The sequence below is a fragment of the Rhamphochromis longiceps genome, linkage group LG8, assembly GCF_057381845.1.
Source record: "Rhamphochromis longiceps isolate RC_006_pf linkage group LG8, R_longiceps_female_GT1.1, whole genome shotgun sequence".
Classification (NCBI taxonomy): domain Eukaryota; kingdom Metazoa; phylum Chordata; class Actinopteri; order Cichliformes; family Cichlidae; genus Rhamphochromis; species Rhamphochromis longiceps.
Window position 1 is genome coordinate 22,510,286 of NC_140564.1, and position 19,167 is coordinate 22,529,452.

The window sequence follows — 19,167 nt, forward strand, 5'->3', positions numbered from 1 at the left end:
GCAGACTCTGGGGAGCTCAATCAATGACTGACAGTGTTACACTTCCCAACACCACTGGCTGAATTGCAGCCACAAACCATGACAGAGTCTCGACTGAGTTTCAAAGGTTTAAAGATTGCTGTAGACACTCTCACTACAACACATCTCCCCTGACCTCCTCTGGGCATAGTGATGATGATTTGAACAAAAAAATTTGTAATTTGGATTCATCTGGATTTGTTGATTTTCAGTCCAGTTCTTATGTAACGTGGCACACCTCAACCTGTTCTTCCTGTTTGCCTTGGTTAAGAAAGGCTTTTTGACAGCCAACCATCCACTGGGACCATTTCTGACAAGGTCTCAGCAAACAGTAGATGGATCAACTGAAGGGCCTGATGTATGTGTCAGGTCTGCTGGATTTTTTCTTACTTCTTAATGTCCTTCAGATACTGTTCACCTGCTGTAGATATTTTTTAGGCCTGGAACTTGTTCGGTCTTCTCTATTTGTCCAATTTCCCTCTATTTTAAGGACACACTGGACACCGTGCTGAGATATGTCACGTTTTCAGCTAATAGCTCTTTGGGATTTGCTTTGTTGATGGGAAAATTCTAGTTAGTTTGCATTAACTTTGACATTTTTCATAGATTCTACTAAAGAAATGGGAACAAATTCTATGTTTGTGTGAAATGGATTTTTTGGTAAGTTGTCTGTTAGGTATACTGCCTTTTTATGATTCATAGTCAGCATTAAGTACAAGCTTACATCTGGTCTTGTCTGTTCTTTGCAATTTCTATCCCACTTAACTCATAATGTAATTTCTGTCAAGTAATGAAACCAAATGAAATCCTCTAGTGTTGGCTAATTAAATACAAACATATAACCTGTGTCCTTACTTTTACCATACCTCTTACACATAAGACTAATTCAGGAATATAACATACTGTGCATGAGGTATAGTATTGGGGTCAGTACATCATACCAACTCATTATGTTGCACTGTAAATATCAGATCTTTTATATCAGTGTTTTTTTTTGTATGTATTTATTTAAAAACATATATACAAACATCTGTAAACAGTCTCTTTGTGTTTGTGTCTGTTTTGATCATTTTCTTTGTTTAGTCGTTCCAGCCTTTCAGAGGGCTGCGGATTATTTAATTTTCTAACACCCATGTAACAACGCTTTGATGCATTTTCCCAATAAATGAATAACAAAAGGATATTAATAATAATCTAAATATAGCTTCCGTTTCTGGCTAAAGCATAACCTTTTGACTGACTGACAATTTTAAGTCACATTTTAATGTCCTCAGTGTTTCAGTTTTTTGGTTAGTTTCCTATAACAGCTTTTTGTATGTAAAATCAGAAATTATTACTTTAACAAACCACTGACAAACCATATTTCATGATGAGCACCTTTCTAAATTGGCCATAACAAACCTAGTTAGTGTTCAATAAATAACTAATAGTTCAAAAACATTAATGTAATGAAGTGATGTTGTCATTTAAGAAAAACCCCCAATTAATTCTCTAGAGAATAGAAAATAATACAAATAAGAACTGATATAAAAGCCAAAGATAAAATAAACTGCTCTTTATTATGAGAACACCAGAATGCACACTACATGACAGTAAACATGTTTACAGGCATTAGTATCTGTTGCACAGATCAGCTGAGCAGCAAGTGGCAGATGATACACTGGGCTGATTCATTATCCTGCAGTCATTTGACTTCATGCAACCTTTGAAATATCTGGGAGCTGTGGAAACAAGGAAAACAAGGTGGTATGAAATCATCTGTTGTAACTGATTTAATTTTGTTCTTTTTTTTTTTCCTGCACACTAAACCAAATGAGGGTTTTGACTTACTAGATCCTGCATAAATGATGGCACTGGTGCAGACATTGTTAAAGCCATGGCAGGTCTCCACAGAGTTTGGGCAGTGTCGCAGACCTCCACAGTAACACTTCAGAGCATCACCTGGGAAAAAAAATAAATCAGGTTTAATCACTGTAGCAAAGCATTTTCACAGCCAATAATTTAAATACAGTAAATAGAACAGTAGCAGAGTCTCCCAAATGTGCCTCATTGACAGATATGGAAAATGATGCATATATAAACAGGCTGCAGCTTAACTCACTCTGGCTGATGACCAGCAAAACCAAAACAGCAACAATCACAGTCTTCATGTCTTCAGGATGCCTCGCCTCACTGCACCAATCTCTGCATGAAAAAAGGGAATAAATGTGAGAAGATCAAACTCTTTAAGCTCCACCATAATCCACATATTGAAGGACAAACACATCCCACCTGATGAACGATCCTTCTGGAGAGTGATTCCTCAAATGTGTGTCAGCTTGGTTTCCATCCTCCTTTTTTTTATTTGGTCTTGTGCAATTGATGCGAATCTAGTGTATCATTAACTCAAAACTTCATGTGGGTTTTTGCACAAACACAGAGTGAAATATCAAGATCAGACTGTGATGCTGCAAAAACACACCGTGACACCACTTGACTCATCAAGAGAATGTGCAAATATATTTGCACACCAGTTGTTCTGTTTGTATAAGCAACATATGCAGCACAAAGTAACAACATGATGTGAGGACACGTATAAAGCGCAATCAACCAATTCTTCTGACCTGTTGTGTAATATTTGCATTGCTTTTGCATGCTCAGTGTAATATTACCTTGAACACCTGAAACACCCACATGGTGGGTCTTGGAAAACACACACTGACACAACGTACAGGGAATGCACAATATGCTGTTGAAGGAATAGCGTCATATTCCGATGTTTTCCAACAGATTTTCCAGTTAAACAACCTTTGCTTCTGTTAGAAAGTGTAAATAATGAGTTAATAATGAACCAAATTTACATAAAAATGTAGATATGAAGAATTACTCTGTTCCAATCAGCAAAGAAGATCATTTGTTTGCTTATTTTCTTGTCTGGGAAGTTTCATCAACAGCTTCTTTTAAAAAAACACAATTATTGTACATTGACTTATATAATCAGATTGAGTGGCGAGTAAGGACGAGGATAAACCAGCGCTCACCAAAAACCCGTTGCATTCAAAGGCCCTAATGAGACGCAGAGCAGCTGCAAATCCTCTTCTTTTAAGAAAGCACGGTGCTGACTTTGTGTTCTTCTGTGGTCGTCTGAAATTTTATTCAACTTGTGGACACATTCATGTTTCTAAAAAACATCTTTTTTCCTCTTTAATCCTTTCTTCAAAGATATCAAAAATGAAGCCATTTATTTCAAAGCTGAACTGCTGCAGCCCTCTCGTTTCTCATTTTGTTAAACTCGGGGTTGCAAATTTAACTTAATTATTAAGAAATAATCAGACAAGACAATCATCAAATTTCCAGAGTAATAATAAAGTAAACTAAACAAATACAGTGATGTCTAATAATTGTGAGTTTTGGTCTTTTTCAGGCATCAGTACTAATCACCTAATAACTAAACAGAAAACGTTTTAGGAAAAAACGCAAAAACACGACTTTTCTTGGCATATAAAAGTCTTTATACTGATATATGTAAGCAATACCATGAGATTTGAAAACCACAAATAACCTGTCAAATAACAGCAAAGCATCGTAATCCAAATCCAAGAAAATTCAGAGCTTTGCCTCAGTGAAAAATAATCCAGTTTCTGTCTTTTTCTTTTTTCTCAAGCTTTGACACAAATAACCGGTAACTGCATTTTCTCCTTAAATAATTCCAAAGCAATTTTCCAAAGCTTATGCCGGTCTCCTGACTGCTGATGGCTTATTGCAACTAAGCAGTCATATATAGCACACAGTATGCTGGTTATTCTGACATGTTTTCTGTCTCTGAAATATCATTTGCATAAACAGTGGTAAGTGTGACACAACAGCAAAGGACACAGTTGCACATTTTCTGCATATTTATTTTGTCAGCCAGAGAGAAATCATTCAAAAGTTCCTGAATACTCTGAAAATTCTATAAGTGTCATAAGTTCATCTTTTTGTCCCTCGGAGGCATTTTTATTTCATAAATTAAGACCAGTTTAAATATTTAATGGGACCCACTTTATTTTTTTTCTTTGAAGCTAAATCTTTTTATTTATGTTTAAATTATGAGCAGCTATGGTGTGTTTATTATAAATGCTTGAGGAAGATTTTCTTTTGCATTGTTTTGCTCTATTTAACGCTTTAGTGAGGAAAAATAGGAAATTTTGATGTTTTAAGACTGCTTTAAAAGGAGATACTAACATAATTATAACTGAAATCATAAGTAAGTACTGTGTACTGGTTGGTGGAGTTTAAATATTAGATATTTATTGTCCAAATATTCACAAAACAACCCAGAAGGCTGAACTGAGAAAGACATTCAATTAAAAACAATAAACAATCTATGCCGTGTGATGCACATACTCTACTTTCTACATGCAAAGTGAGGCATGTTTCATTTTTGTTCCTCTGTATTCTTAAAACAGCAAATCATCCTCACCTGTCTGCACATAAATACAGCGCCTGTGTACACAATCAACTGGTTGTCATGTAGAATGCTTACACATTAATTTGGAAACCTTTTCCGTAGGAAAAAGAATAAATTACTTTACCATGCAAGGAGGTAACAGGTATTATCAACTGCAAGTTGTTCTGAAGATGTTGGAAAAAATATACAATATATATACTGGAACCCACTGTCGTGAGCTTTTTTCTTTTTTAGACACACTTCAGTAAAGCCAAAATGAAGCACAAAATACATGCTTTTGCATAGAAATAGTGTAAATTGCGTGGAGTTTGAGTAATAAGGGAGCATGGGAAGTAAAAGGTGGGGAAACAGAGCACACATCGACAGTCTCTGCCAGAGTCTCAGAAAACACTGTTGCATGAAGAAGTTGCATGTTAGAAATTTCGTGTTGGGTTCTGCTTTGTTCCAGTCTGCTGCTGAGATGTGGAAATATTAATCCGTGAGGTCCAGGCACCACGACTGCTCTGTGCTCTGAGTCTGAACGCCGATGCTGGACCGTCGTGAAGATGCACTTCCACTGTCCCTGCTTTCCAAAGAGCCTGTGTTTCCCAGTAGGCATTCCAGACTGGTGTGCTCCACCGCAGATGGGTCACCTAGTGGGAGATGGGGCTCAATAACATCAGATTGTAATGATCCTGAATCCACAGAACTCCCAAAAGGCTGGCATGGTAATGTGGGTGGAGAGGAAGAGACAGGGTGGAGAGAGGAGTTTGAATCCTTAATTTGGAAGATTGAGGTATCCTGGATCAGAGGGTGAGATGGCGGGGTGGACATCAGGACACACATGGCCTCATTTGAGGCTTTTAAAGGATTAAGGTTGGCATAATGACTGGGTGATGTGTCCAGCAGGCTGTGTGTGGACATTCCTGTAGGGACACTGGACAAAAGGCAAGAGTATTCATCATTATCACTGGGAGGCTGCAGGCACAAAGTGGGCTGGGACTGACTGATGGTAATTGAGCTAGCACCGAGGGGTCTGTTGTCTTCATGTCCAGCATGAGGTGGAAGGCCTGGACTTCCTCCATGGAAGCCTGGGCTGATGCTAAGAAGTGATGGGCTGGTCCACAGATGTGCAGTCATGCTCTCAGAGCTATGACACGGGACAGATTTAGGAGAAGATTTTGGAGAGAGTGTTGGACAGTGGTTAGCAGGCGGACTACAGGACTGAGGCCGCTGGTGGCTCTCTGTTGGGGTTTCAGTAGTTCCACTGCAGCTCCAGTGGCCAGCGGCTGGGGCACTTTGGTGGGAATAGTGGCTCCCGGGAACATTATGGAGGTGGAAAGCTGAACTATGACTAAAAGGCATGCCGCTGTTGGAGGCTCTGGGAGAGTTGGACGCCATTTGGACACCACACGGATGGGAGGGGAAAGAGGCATTGTAGTGATGAAAAGATACGTGAGCCTGGAGGATGTGCATCATGTGGTGAAGGCTCTTGGTGAGCTCAGAGACTTCCTGGTTTAACGTGCCCATCTGTGGAGAGAGCACTTACAGTTTACATGTGACATTTAAAGACTTCCAACATATTCAATGTAGGTAAATTTTCAAGGGAAACATTAAGGTAACAAATGATAAGGTTCTATCGCTGCTTAATTAATGAATTAATCAGCTTCTCTCTTTAAAGTTTACTCTCGGGCTGATGTCCAGCTATAACTTTCTGATGACCTTCCGAGGACTGTAAAAAAGTTGAAATCCCCTCTTGAAGAGATGTCTTCTAAAGCACTTGTGAAATCAAGGAAGAAGAGCAGGTAAGTGACCCTAGCAGAGAATAAAGCAGACAGAAAGCTAAGGATATACAAAATGCAGATGGGGGCCAAAAGGGCCACAAGTAGAGAGAGGTTGTCAACTATTTTTTAAATTGCAGAGTCAGCACTACCAGCCATCCTCTGCATTGCAGAAGTGCCCTGCTGATTAATTAATATTGACTTCAGACAGCACCCATCTGGATACTCCTGCTGCACCTGCTTTCTCTCTATTTACATTCAGATTAAGAGAGCAGGGGGAGACTGAGGTATAGGCCGGCATCAAGTCTGCTTCATCTCACTTTATATTTTCCCTTTACATACACCAAGCAGGCCGATAGTAGATGAGATGCTACAAATTTATCTGTGTGACAAAAAAAGTGAAGCTTGTGATTCTATATTTTTGCTTTTTACATACAACATAGAATAAGATGGATTTTTGTTTCTTAATTATTCCTGTGTTTCATATTCAGTCACTACCAAAGACAGAATGTATGATAATAAGAAGGAGAGCACTGAGCAAACTGCTCTGGATCTGTGAGAATTCACACTCAGGGCTACATTATCCTCTGTGCTATCAATTTTAATTTGGGCTAAGGGGCTGTAGCTCACCTGAAGGTTGAGTTGACTGATGCTCTGCCTGACCTCCTCCGTCTCCAGGAGCAGAGCAGGATTATTTTGTGTGGTGTCTTGGGAAACGAGGGGAAGAAAAATAGGAGGAGTTTTAGCTCCCAGGAGGATTGATCAATTTTAATATAAAGAAAAATTATGTTGCATGACCCCAGTATGTGCCGATAGAAGTTATACATGCATGTGTAACTATGTATGTTTAAATTTCTCTATAAATGAAACGTCATCCAAATTTCACTTAAATCCCCAAAATAGAAACATATTTTTTTATGATGGACAAAAATAAGTGATCCTTCGCTTTGAGTGTCTGGTGTGACCCTCTGACTCCCAGGAGTCATTGCCATTCAATGCTTTTGGTAACTTTTGATGAGGAATCTACCTGGAGGAAATTTAAGCTTTTCTTTCATCCACAAAACATAGTTTTAAACAGCTTTGTGGTGCACACAGACAGTTCTCTTTCCTTACAGTCCTGCATGCACACCGTTGTTGTTCACTGTTCTCTTGATGGTGGGCTCATAAACATGAACATCATTATTAGAAGGGACTTCAGCTACTTAGATGTTACCCATGGTTTCTTTGTGAGCATCCTCTATCTGTACACCGGACAAAGATCTCGACTCGACTGACCAGTGGCTCCTCGTTGTTCCCATGTTGAGACTGAAACACCGGGGAGGACAGAGCTCTAAATCTCTTTTTAAAAAATACTAAAGGGGAGCCGAGTCATGATTGTCATTCTACTGACTGAAAGAACCTCACTCTAATTTCACATGCAAATTTCCAACTATTCTTAGAGGTTCACATTTTCCCGTCAACAGGTATCTAACGTTTCCTTATTCTTCCTAAAAAAAAGAGACCACGTGATTTATTTTTCATTTAATTTAGTCCTTCTTTTCTTCTTTTATGACTTGCAAGAAAAAAGGATGATATTTTAGGCTATAGTTTTACACAAATACAGAAAATTCACAAACTGTACATGCATTAATTTATCTGTCTGAGGTGGGTGGGATGTGTTAGTTGTAACAGCAGTTTTGTGAGCTGTATAGAGAGTTTAATTTGCTTTTCTGCTGGAGTGCATAATGCAACACATATTTGAAAATTTCTTTATATTATGCAATCTAATACAGCTGCACATTGCACTGTGTTACATAGTGTTTAACTTTACAAAGACTGGTTTTGCAGTCTTTGTAGAAAGTGCTTTGGCTTTCTATATAACCTTGGTCTAGTATCATAGTGTCCACAAGCAAGCAGATGATGATAGGCAGACAGGAATAACTGTCTGCAATCAAAACAGAAACTGGAGATCGCCAGAGAGGAGCTAAAGAGATGCAAGTTGCAAGACTATGCTACCAAAGCACTCCCCTTAATAAGCAAATTAGCTTAATCTCTACTGAACTGAAACTGATAGTAATCCTAGGAGGAAAGCAACCATGCGTGGAGATTGAGGTCAGATGGCCAAAGCCCTGCTTTGACCTCAGTTGTCCTTTAACATGTTCTCTGACTCTGTGGACACCTGGCTGTCATTTCATTCTGCTGCGCTCTCATATTCCCCCTAAAGCAGGCAGACCTGCCTTGTGGTATCCACTATTTGAACTCCTGAGTTTACCTCCAGCCATCTGGCACCCAGGTGACCCTAGCAGCTCGTGGGTGGTTTGACTTACCTTGGGTGCTGCTGCTCTCTGAGCTGGCATTAGGCCTGCTGTGCTCAACGTTGAAATGGAACGTACTCCCGTTGTCTTCGATGCCATCTACAACCCTGGCGAGAGGGGTGAAGAGGAGGGAGACCGGAGTTAATGTAACAGTAGAGCTTTTTCAATTATCACTGGAGCCAAGAGACGACCGAGCGATGTGCCATGAGAGCTGCTGCTGGCAGACGCCCATGTGGGTTTGAACATGAAGACAGCAGCACAAGTCTGGAGGGGCAGACACCTGAGCTCTGTGAACCAGCACTTACCCATACCTAGAACTTACTGGGTGACTTAGGGATGCATTATGAATACAGATAGCGGGATCGGGAGTATAAGGTATGATGGTTATGAAATGCAGTAACATCTGTTGAAATATGCAATGCAAATACACTCCATCTGCAGCTTTCTGCTCAGTCCATTACTGCAAAGCCTCATTCAGATGCTCTTGGAGATACTATGACTGTATTAAAATCAAGGTGACTATATAAACATTCAAGAAATACGTGTGAAATTGTTTTGAAGTAGAAAGAAAAAATTATGCTCCTTATGTATCATCAAAACACACATAGAACAGCCGTAAAGTACTTTAGTTAGTATTATAGTTCCTGAGTACATATTATTATTAAACCGCATGGAATTGTATGACATTAATTTAGCCTTTGCGTTTTTACTTATGTTCTGGCTGAGGCCTGAAATTAAATATGACTACCTGGGACTAAGATCCGGTGGCCCAAAACAAGTGACAGTTGGAATGAGCAGCTTTGTAGGCTTTTGCTCAGCTCCTGACTCTCCCTCAGCTGCAGTTGATGCCGTGCTCGGGGCTGAGACAGGAGTCGTGTGCTCTTTTTTCGAAGGTGGCTGAGGGGAGCTCTGTCCTAGGAAGCCACGGCTAAGGTTCGGCGAACGGCAGCGTCGCAGGGCGTTGAACTGCCGTAACTCGTCCCCCAGGAGGTTCCCCAGGGAGGTGCGGCGAACGGGGCTGGTGAAGTTGGGCAGCAGGAGGTTGCGGCGGGAGCGCGTGGCTGGCGACAGGTGGAAGGAGTCGTCAGGGTCATCAGTCTTGGTTTCCACAATAGAAGGAAGCCTGGATTGCTGCACAAAAAGAAAGTACAGTATGGAGAGTTAGCAACTAAACTGTACACTCTCAAAATAGTAAGATAAAAACAGTAAAGTGATGATAGTTAGCTCTGCTTGTTAGCAAGATCAGTAAGAAGACCTATTTGCTTTTGGATGGTGTATTTGAACTTGCATTATAATTTTAACTGAAATGGGACTTTGTCTTGATTTAGTTAAATGGTTAACTCTTTGAGTCACATCTGGATCTGGATCCATGAACTTTTTCGAAGGCTTCTTAACTATTGAAAGATTATAGGAGCTTATTTTTGCAACTGGAAAAAAAAATCTGCTACTTGTGAGTCAAAATCTCAGTTTATTTTTAAGTCAAGTCAATAATTTGACCTTAGGGGTAGGTTTAGGGTAAGGGTCAGGGTCTGGGCTACAGATGGTGTTAGAAAATAACTAAAAATTGACAAAAATCTTGAAATTTCACATTACCAGATTTTGAGATAATAATTAAAAATTGTAACTTGAGAATGGGGGAAAAAAAACTTTTTTCAGACCCATAAGAATTTATTTTTTTCTCAGTGAGAGGAAAAAAAGCTTCTACTGTATGTAATATAGATAAAATGTGCATATCTTGGAAAATTCATCTTAAATTAAAGCAAGAATAAATTCAGATCCAAACTTAAGATTCAGCTCTTATATTTATCTCTTTATATATTTATGCATAACAAACACCAAAGAAGACTTTTTTGTTTTATCTTTTTTAATGAAAAAACAAAAAAGAACTAAAACATATCTTAAAAACTGTTCTGTTCAAACTATCTGTCAAGTTTAAAACATCTAATATGGTTTAAAGCTGCCGATGAGGACAATTATGTATTTACAGCTGACAGTATGTCCATCATTAATTTACTAATGTTAGAAATGTGCTGTGCTTCTGCCAACAGAACTGTATTACACAGCCGTTTAAAACAGACAAAGTGAGCACTGTAAATAGTGTTTTAATGATACAGCAATAAAGCAGACTGATAAGTTCAGTACACAGTAAGCAAAGTAGCTCATAAGAGTTCCCATTAAAGGAGCTATTGACCCAGTTAGTGTGCCAGCTTGAGAGACTGAGCTGCTTTCATGTAGGGGAAGTCCTTACACAAGTCCCCCCAAAGTACTCACTAGCATTGCAGTAAGTTCCAGAAAAAAATGGTGGATGAAATCTCAAAAATACACAGCACACGTAATGACAACAGCTGTTCCAAGGCACTGCCAGCTGTAGATTAAAATTCAATACCAGCAGTATGTTAAGGAAATCTGAAAATGTGAAACCTGACTAGAAGGATACTGAATTTGCACTGAACTCACGTGTGGAAGCCTCGGTGACTTTGAAAATCTTCGGAGGCCCTGCGTTGACAAAAAAGAAAGACACAAGAAAGAAAGTAAGGCATAATACCTTCATTTATTCATTCAGCCTCCTGTGTATCAAACCCTGAACATTTTAGATTAACTGTTGCCGTGAAATCCCAAAAAATGAATACATTTCACTGGTTCCTTTTCTGTAGCAAAAGTGTCTAAATTCAAATTTGTTAGTCTCTCTTTCATCCACTGGTGCCACTAATTAAATGAACTTGGCCAGCGATGCAGCCACATGAGCTGAATTACATGCTCAATCTTCTTTCTACGCTCGATTGCGCCAGAATTCCAGGGGAAGTTTGTCTTTCCCTGGTGTGTGTGTGTGTATGTATGTGTGTATGTGTGTGTGTCTATGGCTAGAAAGTTTTAGCAACTTAGCAATCACCAGCTGGGTGGCAAATAAAGCTGTGGTAGCGTGAGTCCTTCCCTTGTGTGTCAAAAATGTGCTTCTGACAACATGGCTAATGTGACAGCACAAGCCACAGCCTGCCATTCTAGCAACATCATGCCAGCGATGCACTTTGACGAGGGAAACCAGCGAGGACGTGAATTAAATTTAATCTTTTGTTAAAGCACAATGCTGAGGTTAAAAAAAAAAAGTGGTGCTATGTGGGAGGCGAAGGGAAAACGTGCATGAATCTGTTGAAAACAGGGGCAAACACTCCTCATAAGGAAACTAACCCTGGAGCAAAATGGGATGATTAACCAGCCAGTGAGAAACATTGGTTTCAACTTACATTAAATGTCAAGTCAATTAAAGGAGCACTAATGCAACAAGTGTCCCACATAGCAAAGTAGGTTTGCAGGGACAGGGGATTCTGGGAATTTCAGTCACAAGTATGCTATCTTGCACAAAAAAGGGACGGAAGCAGCAAATTATGCCTGACTGACTTGTAAAATTACACACCGTATCTGATTATCAAGTAAGTAGAGAGGGTTTTGCATAGTAGAGAGCTTTTCTTTTTACTTCTAGAGTCTAGAAAATCTCAAACTGGATCTACTGGGTCCAACAAGTTGAAACAGAGTTATCCCAAATAGAGCTGTCTATGAGCTCTCACAGTGGAAGATGCACTTCCAGAGACATTAATGTGGTCTGTGGGCGGGTCATCTGAGATAGTAGTCGTCTCTGCGAGCTGCACTCTCCAGGTTAGAATCGTCATGCTAAAAACTCAAAGTTCGGGTGGCAAATAAAGCTGTGGTAGCTATATATAACTAATATCATTTTTGTATACTGTCATCACTGCTTAGCAGCGGGTATCTTTGTCAACTTTGTTAAACTGTTTTTGTCAATTTGAGGCTCCAAAGGGAGCCACATCCCCATAACTCAGACCGACCGGCTTGTTCTTCACACGCCATGACTACAGACTACTTAACCCTCCCTGTGGCGACACGGTCATTATAGCCCAACAAATTTTGACACTCTGCTGGATCCCTGGTGGTGGAGTGACCTTCCCACTCTGCCCAGTACAGCGCAATCATCCCTGATCTTTCAAAGCTCACCTCCCTTAAGAAATAAGCAACACTCCTGGGTCCTAGACCCCAATTACAACAAACCATTCAACCTGACCTTAAACCTGACAACTCTGACACATCATTACTTTTACTGTTAATGTTTTGAAAGTAAGTCTGCCATTGGGTGTTGAGTTGGTAGAGTGCACAGCATTTGCTATGAAGTGAAGCAAGATCCAGGCTGGACAAATAACTGATGAGCTTTAAGTAACTAAAGTAACTACGCAGTGTAATCCTCCATAAAGCCAGTGAGAGCTGCGGGTTCACAGCGAGTGCTTTGGAGTGATTTATGTAATAGCAAACTTATAATAATACCAGTATAGAGTGTTTTTTACATAATTGGCTGATGATTACAATTTCAGTGTATCTGACTTGCAGTTGATGTTTTTAGTTTCTCCAGCTGAGACACTCAGCTTGGTTTGCTGAGTAAAAAAATGTTACATTTTCTCCCCAAACTGCTAAAAATAATTTCACTGACAGCAAAGCAACAAAAGCTGAAATTAAATTATAGAATTGACAGAAAAAGAAAAGTCTTTTTCCATCTGGCATTCTGCTTTTTCTCCATTTACAGAAGATAAAGTAGTCCCTTGTGGATACCTTATATTGTAATAAGTATTCCTACAATCTGTTTCTTTGGCACTGTTTCACTGCGACTGACTGATTACTGTGCTGTCAGTATATAATACTCAAGTTAGTCTCAGGAGTTAAAGGACTTCCCTTCCTAGAGGAATTCCCATCTTAAAAAGACCCACTGTGAGGATGCCGATGAGACCAGTACAACTGTGTGTGTGTGTGTGTGTGTTTGGAACAGAGGATCGCAAGTTCGATTCCTGCCTGGGGCGTCTGTATCCAGTAAGGGTCCTAAGGCTAGACCCCCTATGCTAAGCAAGCCTACCGCAGACATGAGCGAGACAGATAAATATGAAGGCATGCCGGCTCGGACGTCGCCCGGATCAACAAGGTCCGCGTCAGGTGTTGAGGAACCAGGGCACCCTGACGAAAAGTGGGCTACTGGAACAAGAAGGCATCGGTGGGCAAGGGACGAAAACAGGGCGTTGTTGGAATGCTACTACGCAAGTAACCCCGGCGGAAGGGGCTACATGAATAGGATGAGGGACCTATGGATTCTTCGATACCCAACATCCACAATGACGGCGAAACAACTAGTAGCTCAGTGTTCCAACATTCGAAAGAAGGGACTGCTCTCACAGCTAGAGATTGACGAGGTACAACACAAATGCTACGGCAAGGAGGAGTCAGGACGCCAGGTCAGGGGGGAGATATCATCACCCCCACCCGAGATTGGGTACATAGCCCCAAGTGCGATAGGAGAAGGATCGTTAAGTGCGAGAGGAACTGACCTGAAAAATAGGATCATGGCCAAGCTTGAAACCTGGATCCCCCGTAGCCGGTTACCAAGATTACGTGAAGTACCCTCAGAAGGTCTGCTAGATGATGTTAATGCAGCACTACGGACAATACCTACAACCACGGTTACCGACACTAACAAGCTGATCTACAATACGGCAGCAGTGATCAGTGAGATGCTTGGCTACAAGTTGAACAGCCACAAGGGGCAGTACCCTCCATGGAGAAGGAGGCTAGAGGGCAAGATCAAAGTAGCACAGAGGGAGGTTAGCCAACTAACGGAGTTGCAGAAAGGTGCGACAAATAAGGTGCCTAAGAAATACAGCAAGCTGTCCATACCTGAGGCCTTGGAAACTGCCAAGCAAAGACTCACAGCCTTGGCCAGCCGCTTGAGGAGGTACACCAGAGAGATAGAAGGCAGGAGAATAAACCAGCTGTTCTCCACAGAACCAGCAAAGGTGTACTCTCAGTGGCAAGGGAACAATAAGAGAACAGCACCACCAAGGCTGGAGACAGAACAATACTGGAAGAGCATATGGGAGAAGGATGCAACCCATAACGGCAATGCTCAGTGGCTAGAGGATCTGAGGGCAGACCACAGCGACCTCCCTGAACAGGGTCCAGTAACCATCACAGTGGCAGATATCCAAGAAAGGGTCTCCAGTATGAAGAGTTGGACAGCACCAGGGCCCGACATGGTTCACACCTACTGGCTGAAGAAGCTGACTGCACTCCACGAGCGTCTGGCAGCACAAATGAACCAGCTGCTAGTTAACGAAAGACACCCGGAATGGCTAACTGAAGGCCGGACGGTCCTGATCCCCAAGGACCCCAAGAAGGGACCGGTCCCCTCCAACTACCGACCAATAACCTGCCTCAGTACTACATGGAAGCTCCTGTCAGGCATCATATCGGCTAAGATGAACAGGCACATGGGTCAATACATGAGCGGGACACAGAAAGGAATTGGCAAGAATACCAGAGGTGCAAAACACCAGCTACTGGTAGACAGAACAATCAGCCGAGACTGCAAGACCAGACTGACCAACCTGTGCACTTCCTGGATTGATTACAAGAAGGCCTATGACTCAATGCCCCACAGCTGGATACTGGAATGCCTAGAATTGTACAAGATCAATGGGACCCTAAGAGCCTTCATCAGGAACTCAATGGGGATGTGGCGTACAACACTAGAGGCCAACTCCAAGCCCATAGCACAAGTTACCATCAAGTGCGGGATCTACCAAGGAGATGCTCTGTCCCCACTGCTGTTCTGCATAGGCCTGAACCCCCTCAGTGAGATCATTAACAAGACTGGCTACGGATACCGACTACGGAACGGAGCAGTTGTCAGCCACCTCCTGTACATGGATGACATCAAGCTGTATGCCAAGAGTGAACGAGACATCGATTCACTGATCCACACTACCAGGCTATACAGCAATGACATTGGAATGTCGTTCGGACTGGAGAAGTGTAGTCGGATGGTAACAAAGAGAGGGAAGGTAGTCAGAACTGAGGGGATTGAACTACCAGAAGGCAACATTGCAGACATAGAGGACAGTTACAAGTACTTGGGGATCCCGCAGGCGAATGGGAACCATGAAGAGGCCGCTAGAAAGGCTGCAACCACCAAGTACCTGCAGAGGGTCAGGCAAGTCCTGAGGAGTCAGCTGAATGGTAAGAACAAGATCCGGGCCATCAACACATACGCCCTGCCCGTGATCAGATACCCTGCTGGGGTAATAAGCTGGCCAAAGGAGGAGATAGAAACCACTGACATAAAGACAAGAAAGCTCCTTACCATGCATGGAGGGTTTCACCCCAAGTCCAGCACCCTGAGGCTGTACGATAAGCGGAAGGAAGGGGGCCGGGGACTGGTGAGTGTCAGCACCACAGTCCAGGATGAGACAAGGAACATCCAAGAATACATTGGGAAGATGGCCCCAACTGACCGAGTGCTCAGTGAATACCTCAGGCAGCAGAAACCCAAGAAAGAGGAGGGAGACGAGGAACCATCATGGAAGGACAGGCCCCTGCACGGTATGTACCACCGGCAGATAGAGGAGGTGGCTGATATCCAGAAATCCTACCAGTGGCTGGACAAAGCTGGACTGAAAGACAGCACAGAGGCACTAATCATGGCAGCACAAGAACAAGCTCTGAGCACAAGATCCATAGAGGCTGGGGTCTATCACACCAGGCAAGACCCCAGGTGCAGGCTGTGTAAAGATGCCCCAGAGACAATCCAGCACATAACAGCAGGGTGCAAGATGCTAGCAGGCAAGGCATACATGGAACGCCATAACCAAGTGGCCGGCATAGTGTACAGGAACATCTGTGCCGAGTATAACCTGGAAGTCCCGAGGTCAAAATGGGAGATGCCCCCAAGGGTGGTGGAGAATGACCGAGCTAAGATCCTGTGGGACTTCCAGATACAGACGGACAAAATGGTGGTGGCTAACCAACCGGACATAGTGGTGGTAGACAAACAGAAGAAGGCGGCCGTAGTGATCGATGTAGCGGTTCCGAATGACAGCAATATCAGGAAGAAGGAACACGAGAAGCTGGAGAAATACCAAGGGCTCAGAGAAGAGCTCGAGAGGATGTGGAGGGTGAAGGTAACGGTGGTCCCCGTGGTAATCGGAGCACTAGGTGCGGTGACTCCCAAGCTAGGCGAGTGGCTCCAGCAGATCCCGGGAACAACATCGGAAATCTCTGTCCAGAAGAGCGCAGTCCTGGGAACAGCTAAGATACTGCGCAGGACCCTCAAGCTCCCAGGCCTCTGGTAGAGGACCCGAGCTTGAAGGATAAACCGCCCGCAGGGGCGTGCTGGGTGTTTTATATATACCAATATATGCAATGGTTACTTAAAGGTGGGATTTTGCTCTTTGATGTTGCCTCATGGAACAAGTCTACCAAACACAATCAGTCTGCTTTGAAGTGCTGATTAATACAATTAAAGTTGTTTTCCCTGAGCCTGACTGACAAAAAGACATCTGCTAATTAACACAACCAGCACAGATGCCTATCGCGTCCCAAACTAAACAAATCAACCTAAGAAAAAAGAGAAAAAGAAATGATTAAGGCCAACGAGAAAAGTCAGATTCGAAAAAGAGAAATGCTTGAAGCAAAAAACATAATGTTTGAGAGGGGGAGGTTGCGGATGTCCTTGGAGATCTTTGTCAGTTTTGTCAGTCACACATGAAAAACTAAATCAGTTTTGTTTGTAGAGTTCAATTAAATATCCAATGAAGCCAATTACTTTTTTCTCCAAGGTTAAAATCGTTCAATGCTTAAGTTTGGATTGTTAAAACGATTACAGAATAGTAGCTGAAGATATGGACCCATGTGGATTGGCAATGGCAGCATTTGCTACTTGCTAGTTCCAACTTGTAGCTGCTTTTATCTTCATTAATGTCTTAATTCTTCATGGCATAGAATGACATCCCAATTTAGGCATGCTGGTTTTTCAGGTTTGAAGGCACCGAATCAACACCAGTATGTTGTGTATATTTGGTACCTCGTCCTGGCTGCCTTCACGAAGGTTATAGGTGAGGTTGTTGTGGATGTCGGAGGTAAACACGCTGCCATACTCGGGGTATAGTTCCAGCACCTCCTTCAGGCCACGCACACTGATGTACTGGAGATCGCAGTAGGTAAGCGCCTTCACATCAGCATTGGTTTTGATTACCTGGTCTGTTCCAGGCAGGTCGGAGCCAATCAAATCTCCTTTCCCTAAAATCCAAAAGATGATAAATTCCCTGTTACACTTTAAAGTACAAAAAATATCAAATAAATAGAAAAAACATGATGCAAAAAATGCAATCTGACAACAATACAGACCTAATATAGCCAGCACCATGCCATCCTTCAGCACCTCTAGAGAGCCAGAGCAGACGAAGTAGTTGGCATGCAGCGCATCACCCTGACGGATGAGATACTCTCCCGGGACACAGAATGAGGTTTTTATATGAAGAGAGAGTGAGCGCAGGCAGCCGCGGCTGGCCCCCTTAAAGACCGGCAGCTGGAGGATGTCCTTATTCAGATGCATGGCGATATCGGCCCGCAGCTCATCAGGGAAGTCATGCAGGAGCTGGGGATTTGTGACAGATGTAACGAGGTGTGACACTGATAAGTAATTAGTGAATGGACTGTGTTGCCACCAGTCACCCTCTTTTGAATTTCAATAGGATATCAATTGATGGAGTATAGGGAACCATGTGCTGTGCACAAACAATTACAGCTTCAAAGGGCTGGCAATGAATTTTAGAGCAGAGTTCATTGTTCAATTGCCATCGAAAACAGTGCTGTGAAGTTCCTTGAAGGCAGATAACAGCATGTACAAAGATATTACATGACAGCAACAAGAAAGGGACTCCTACCTCGTTGGCATCTATACCATTGTTGACAGACCATGTGGTCTGGAAGTACTCCAGCATGCGCTGTTTAAGCTGCTGGGACAGACGGTGGACACGAATAAAGTCCTTCAGGTCCTTCATACGTGTGTGGTAGAGAGAGCGGCGCGAGTACATACGCTGGATGATGGCGGTAACATTACCAAAGACCAGCGCATGCATCAGTGCTGTAATAAGGACAGAAACAAAGGTGTAAATATAAAGGTGGGATGTGTAAAGATGTAACATATTACAATTTCAAATCCTATTTTGAAGTGTGGGCCCAAAGATATTCTTAAATTCTTAAGTTTTACCTCCTGATTACAAAAAAGGTTAACAATATTAAATAAAAACGAAAGAAATAAAAGATTTAAGTCTATTGATCCTTTATAAAATGTTTGTTTTTTAACATATTGAAATACATTAAGTGGATAAAAGCACAGGGTTACCTACAGATTATACCTACATGAGTTTCTTGGTCATGGATACCCATGCAATGAAGCTCCCACTGCACAGTTTTGTGTTGATGTTAATGCCAGATGAAGAGGTTTGCAGAGCATTGGTGACTTTTACACATCTAATATTCCATGATCCCCATTCTTTCACACATTTGTAAAGGCAGACTGCATTACTACATGCTTGAGTTTATACACATGTGGCAATGAGACTGAAAAAACTGAATTCAAGGATAGAAACATGTGGTTTAATACTTTGTTTTTTTCTCATAAAGTGTATATTATATGGCTCATTGCCCAGTCATGATCTACTTTTGATCCACAAAGAAGCCACAAGTTACAATTCTGCTTTCATCACCGATCAGAAAAGCAGTAAAACAAACACTTATTATGTATCTTCTGATATGCTGCACCAATAATTGCCATTTCAGC

The 19,167-nt window shown here is 42.0% G+C and overlaps 1 protein-coding gene and 1 long non-coding RNA gene across 2 annotated transcripts in view; both read right to left on the bottom strand.

Moving 5' to 3' along the window:
• Positions 1-1,573: 1,573 nt before the first annotated feature.
• LOC146663653 (uncharacterized) lies at positions 1,574-2,342 on the bottom strand. Its single transcript, XR_014912917.1, has 4 exons — positions 2,290-2,342; positions 2,120-2,202; positions 1,849-1,959; positions 1,574-1,739 (listed from the first exon to the last, which is right to left on the bottom strand). It is a non-coding gene; the product is annotated as an uncharacterized LOC146663653 (long non-coding RNA).
• Positions 2,343-4,700: 2,358 nt separating this feature from the next.
• LOC146663654 (voltage-gated delayed rectifier potassium channel KCNH4-like) overlaps positions 4,701-19,167 on the bottom strand; it is a 44,791-nt gene continuing 30,324 nt past the window's right edge. Inside the window, exons 9-16 of the mRNA XM_085416516.1 lie at positions 18,269-18,468; positions 17,730-17,979; positions 17,407-17,621; positions 10,959-10,997; positions 9,250-9,632; positions 8,514-8,608; positions 6,838-6,914; positions 4,701-5,956 (exon numbers count right to left, since the gene is read on the bottom strand). Coding sequence (XP_085272642.1) covers positions 4,919-5,956; positions 6,838-6,914; positions 8,514-8,608; positions 9,250-9,632; positions 10,959-10,997; positions 17,407-17,621; positions 17,730-17,979; positions 18,269-18,468 — 2,297 coding nt within the window. The 3' untranslated portion in view covers positions 4,701-4,918. The remainder of the gene's footprint in view (positions 5,957-6,837; positions 6,915-8,513; positions 8,609-9,249; positions 9,633-10,958; positions 10,998-17,406; positions 17,622-17,729; positions 17,980-18,268; positions 18,469-19,167) is intronic.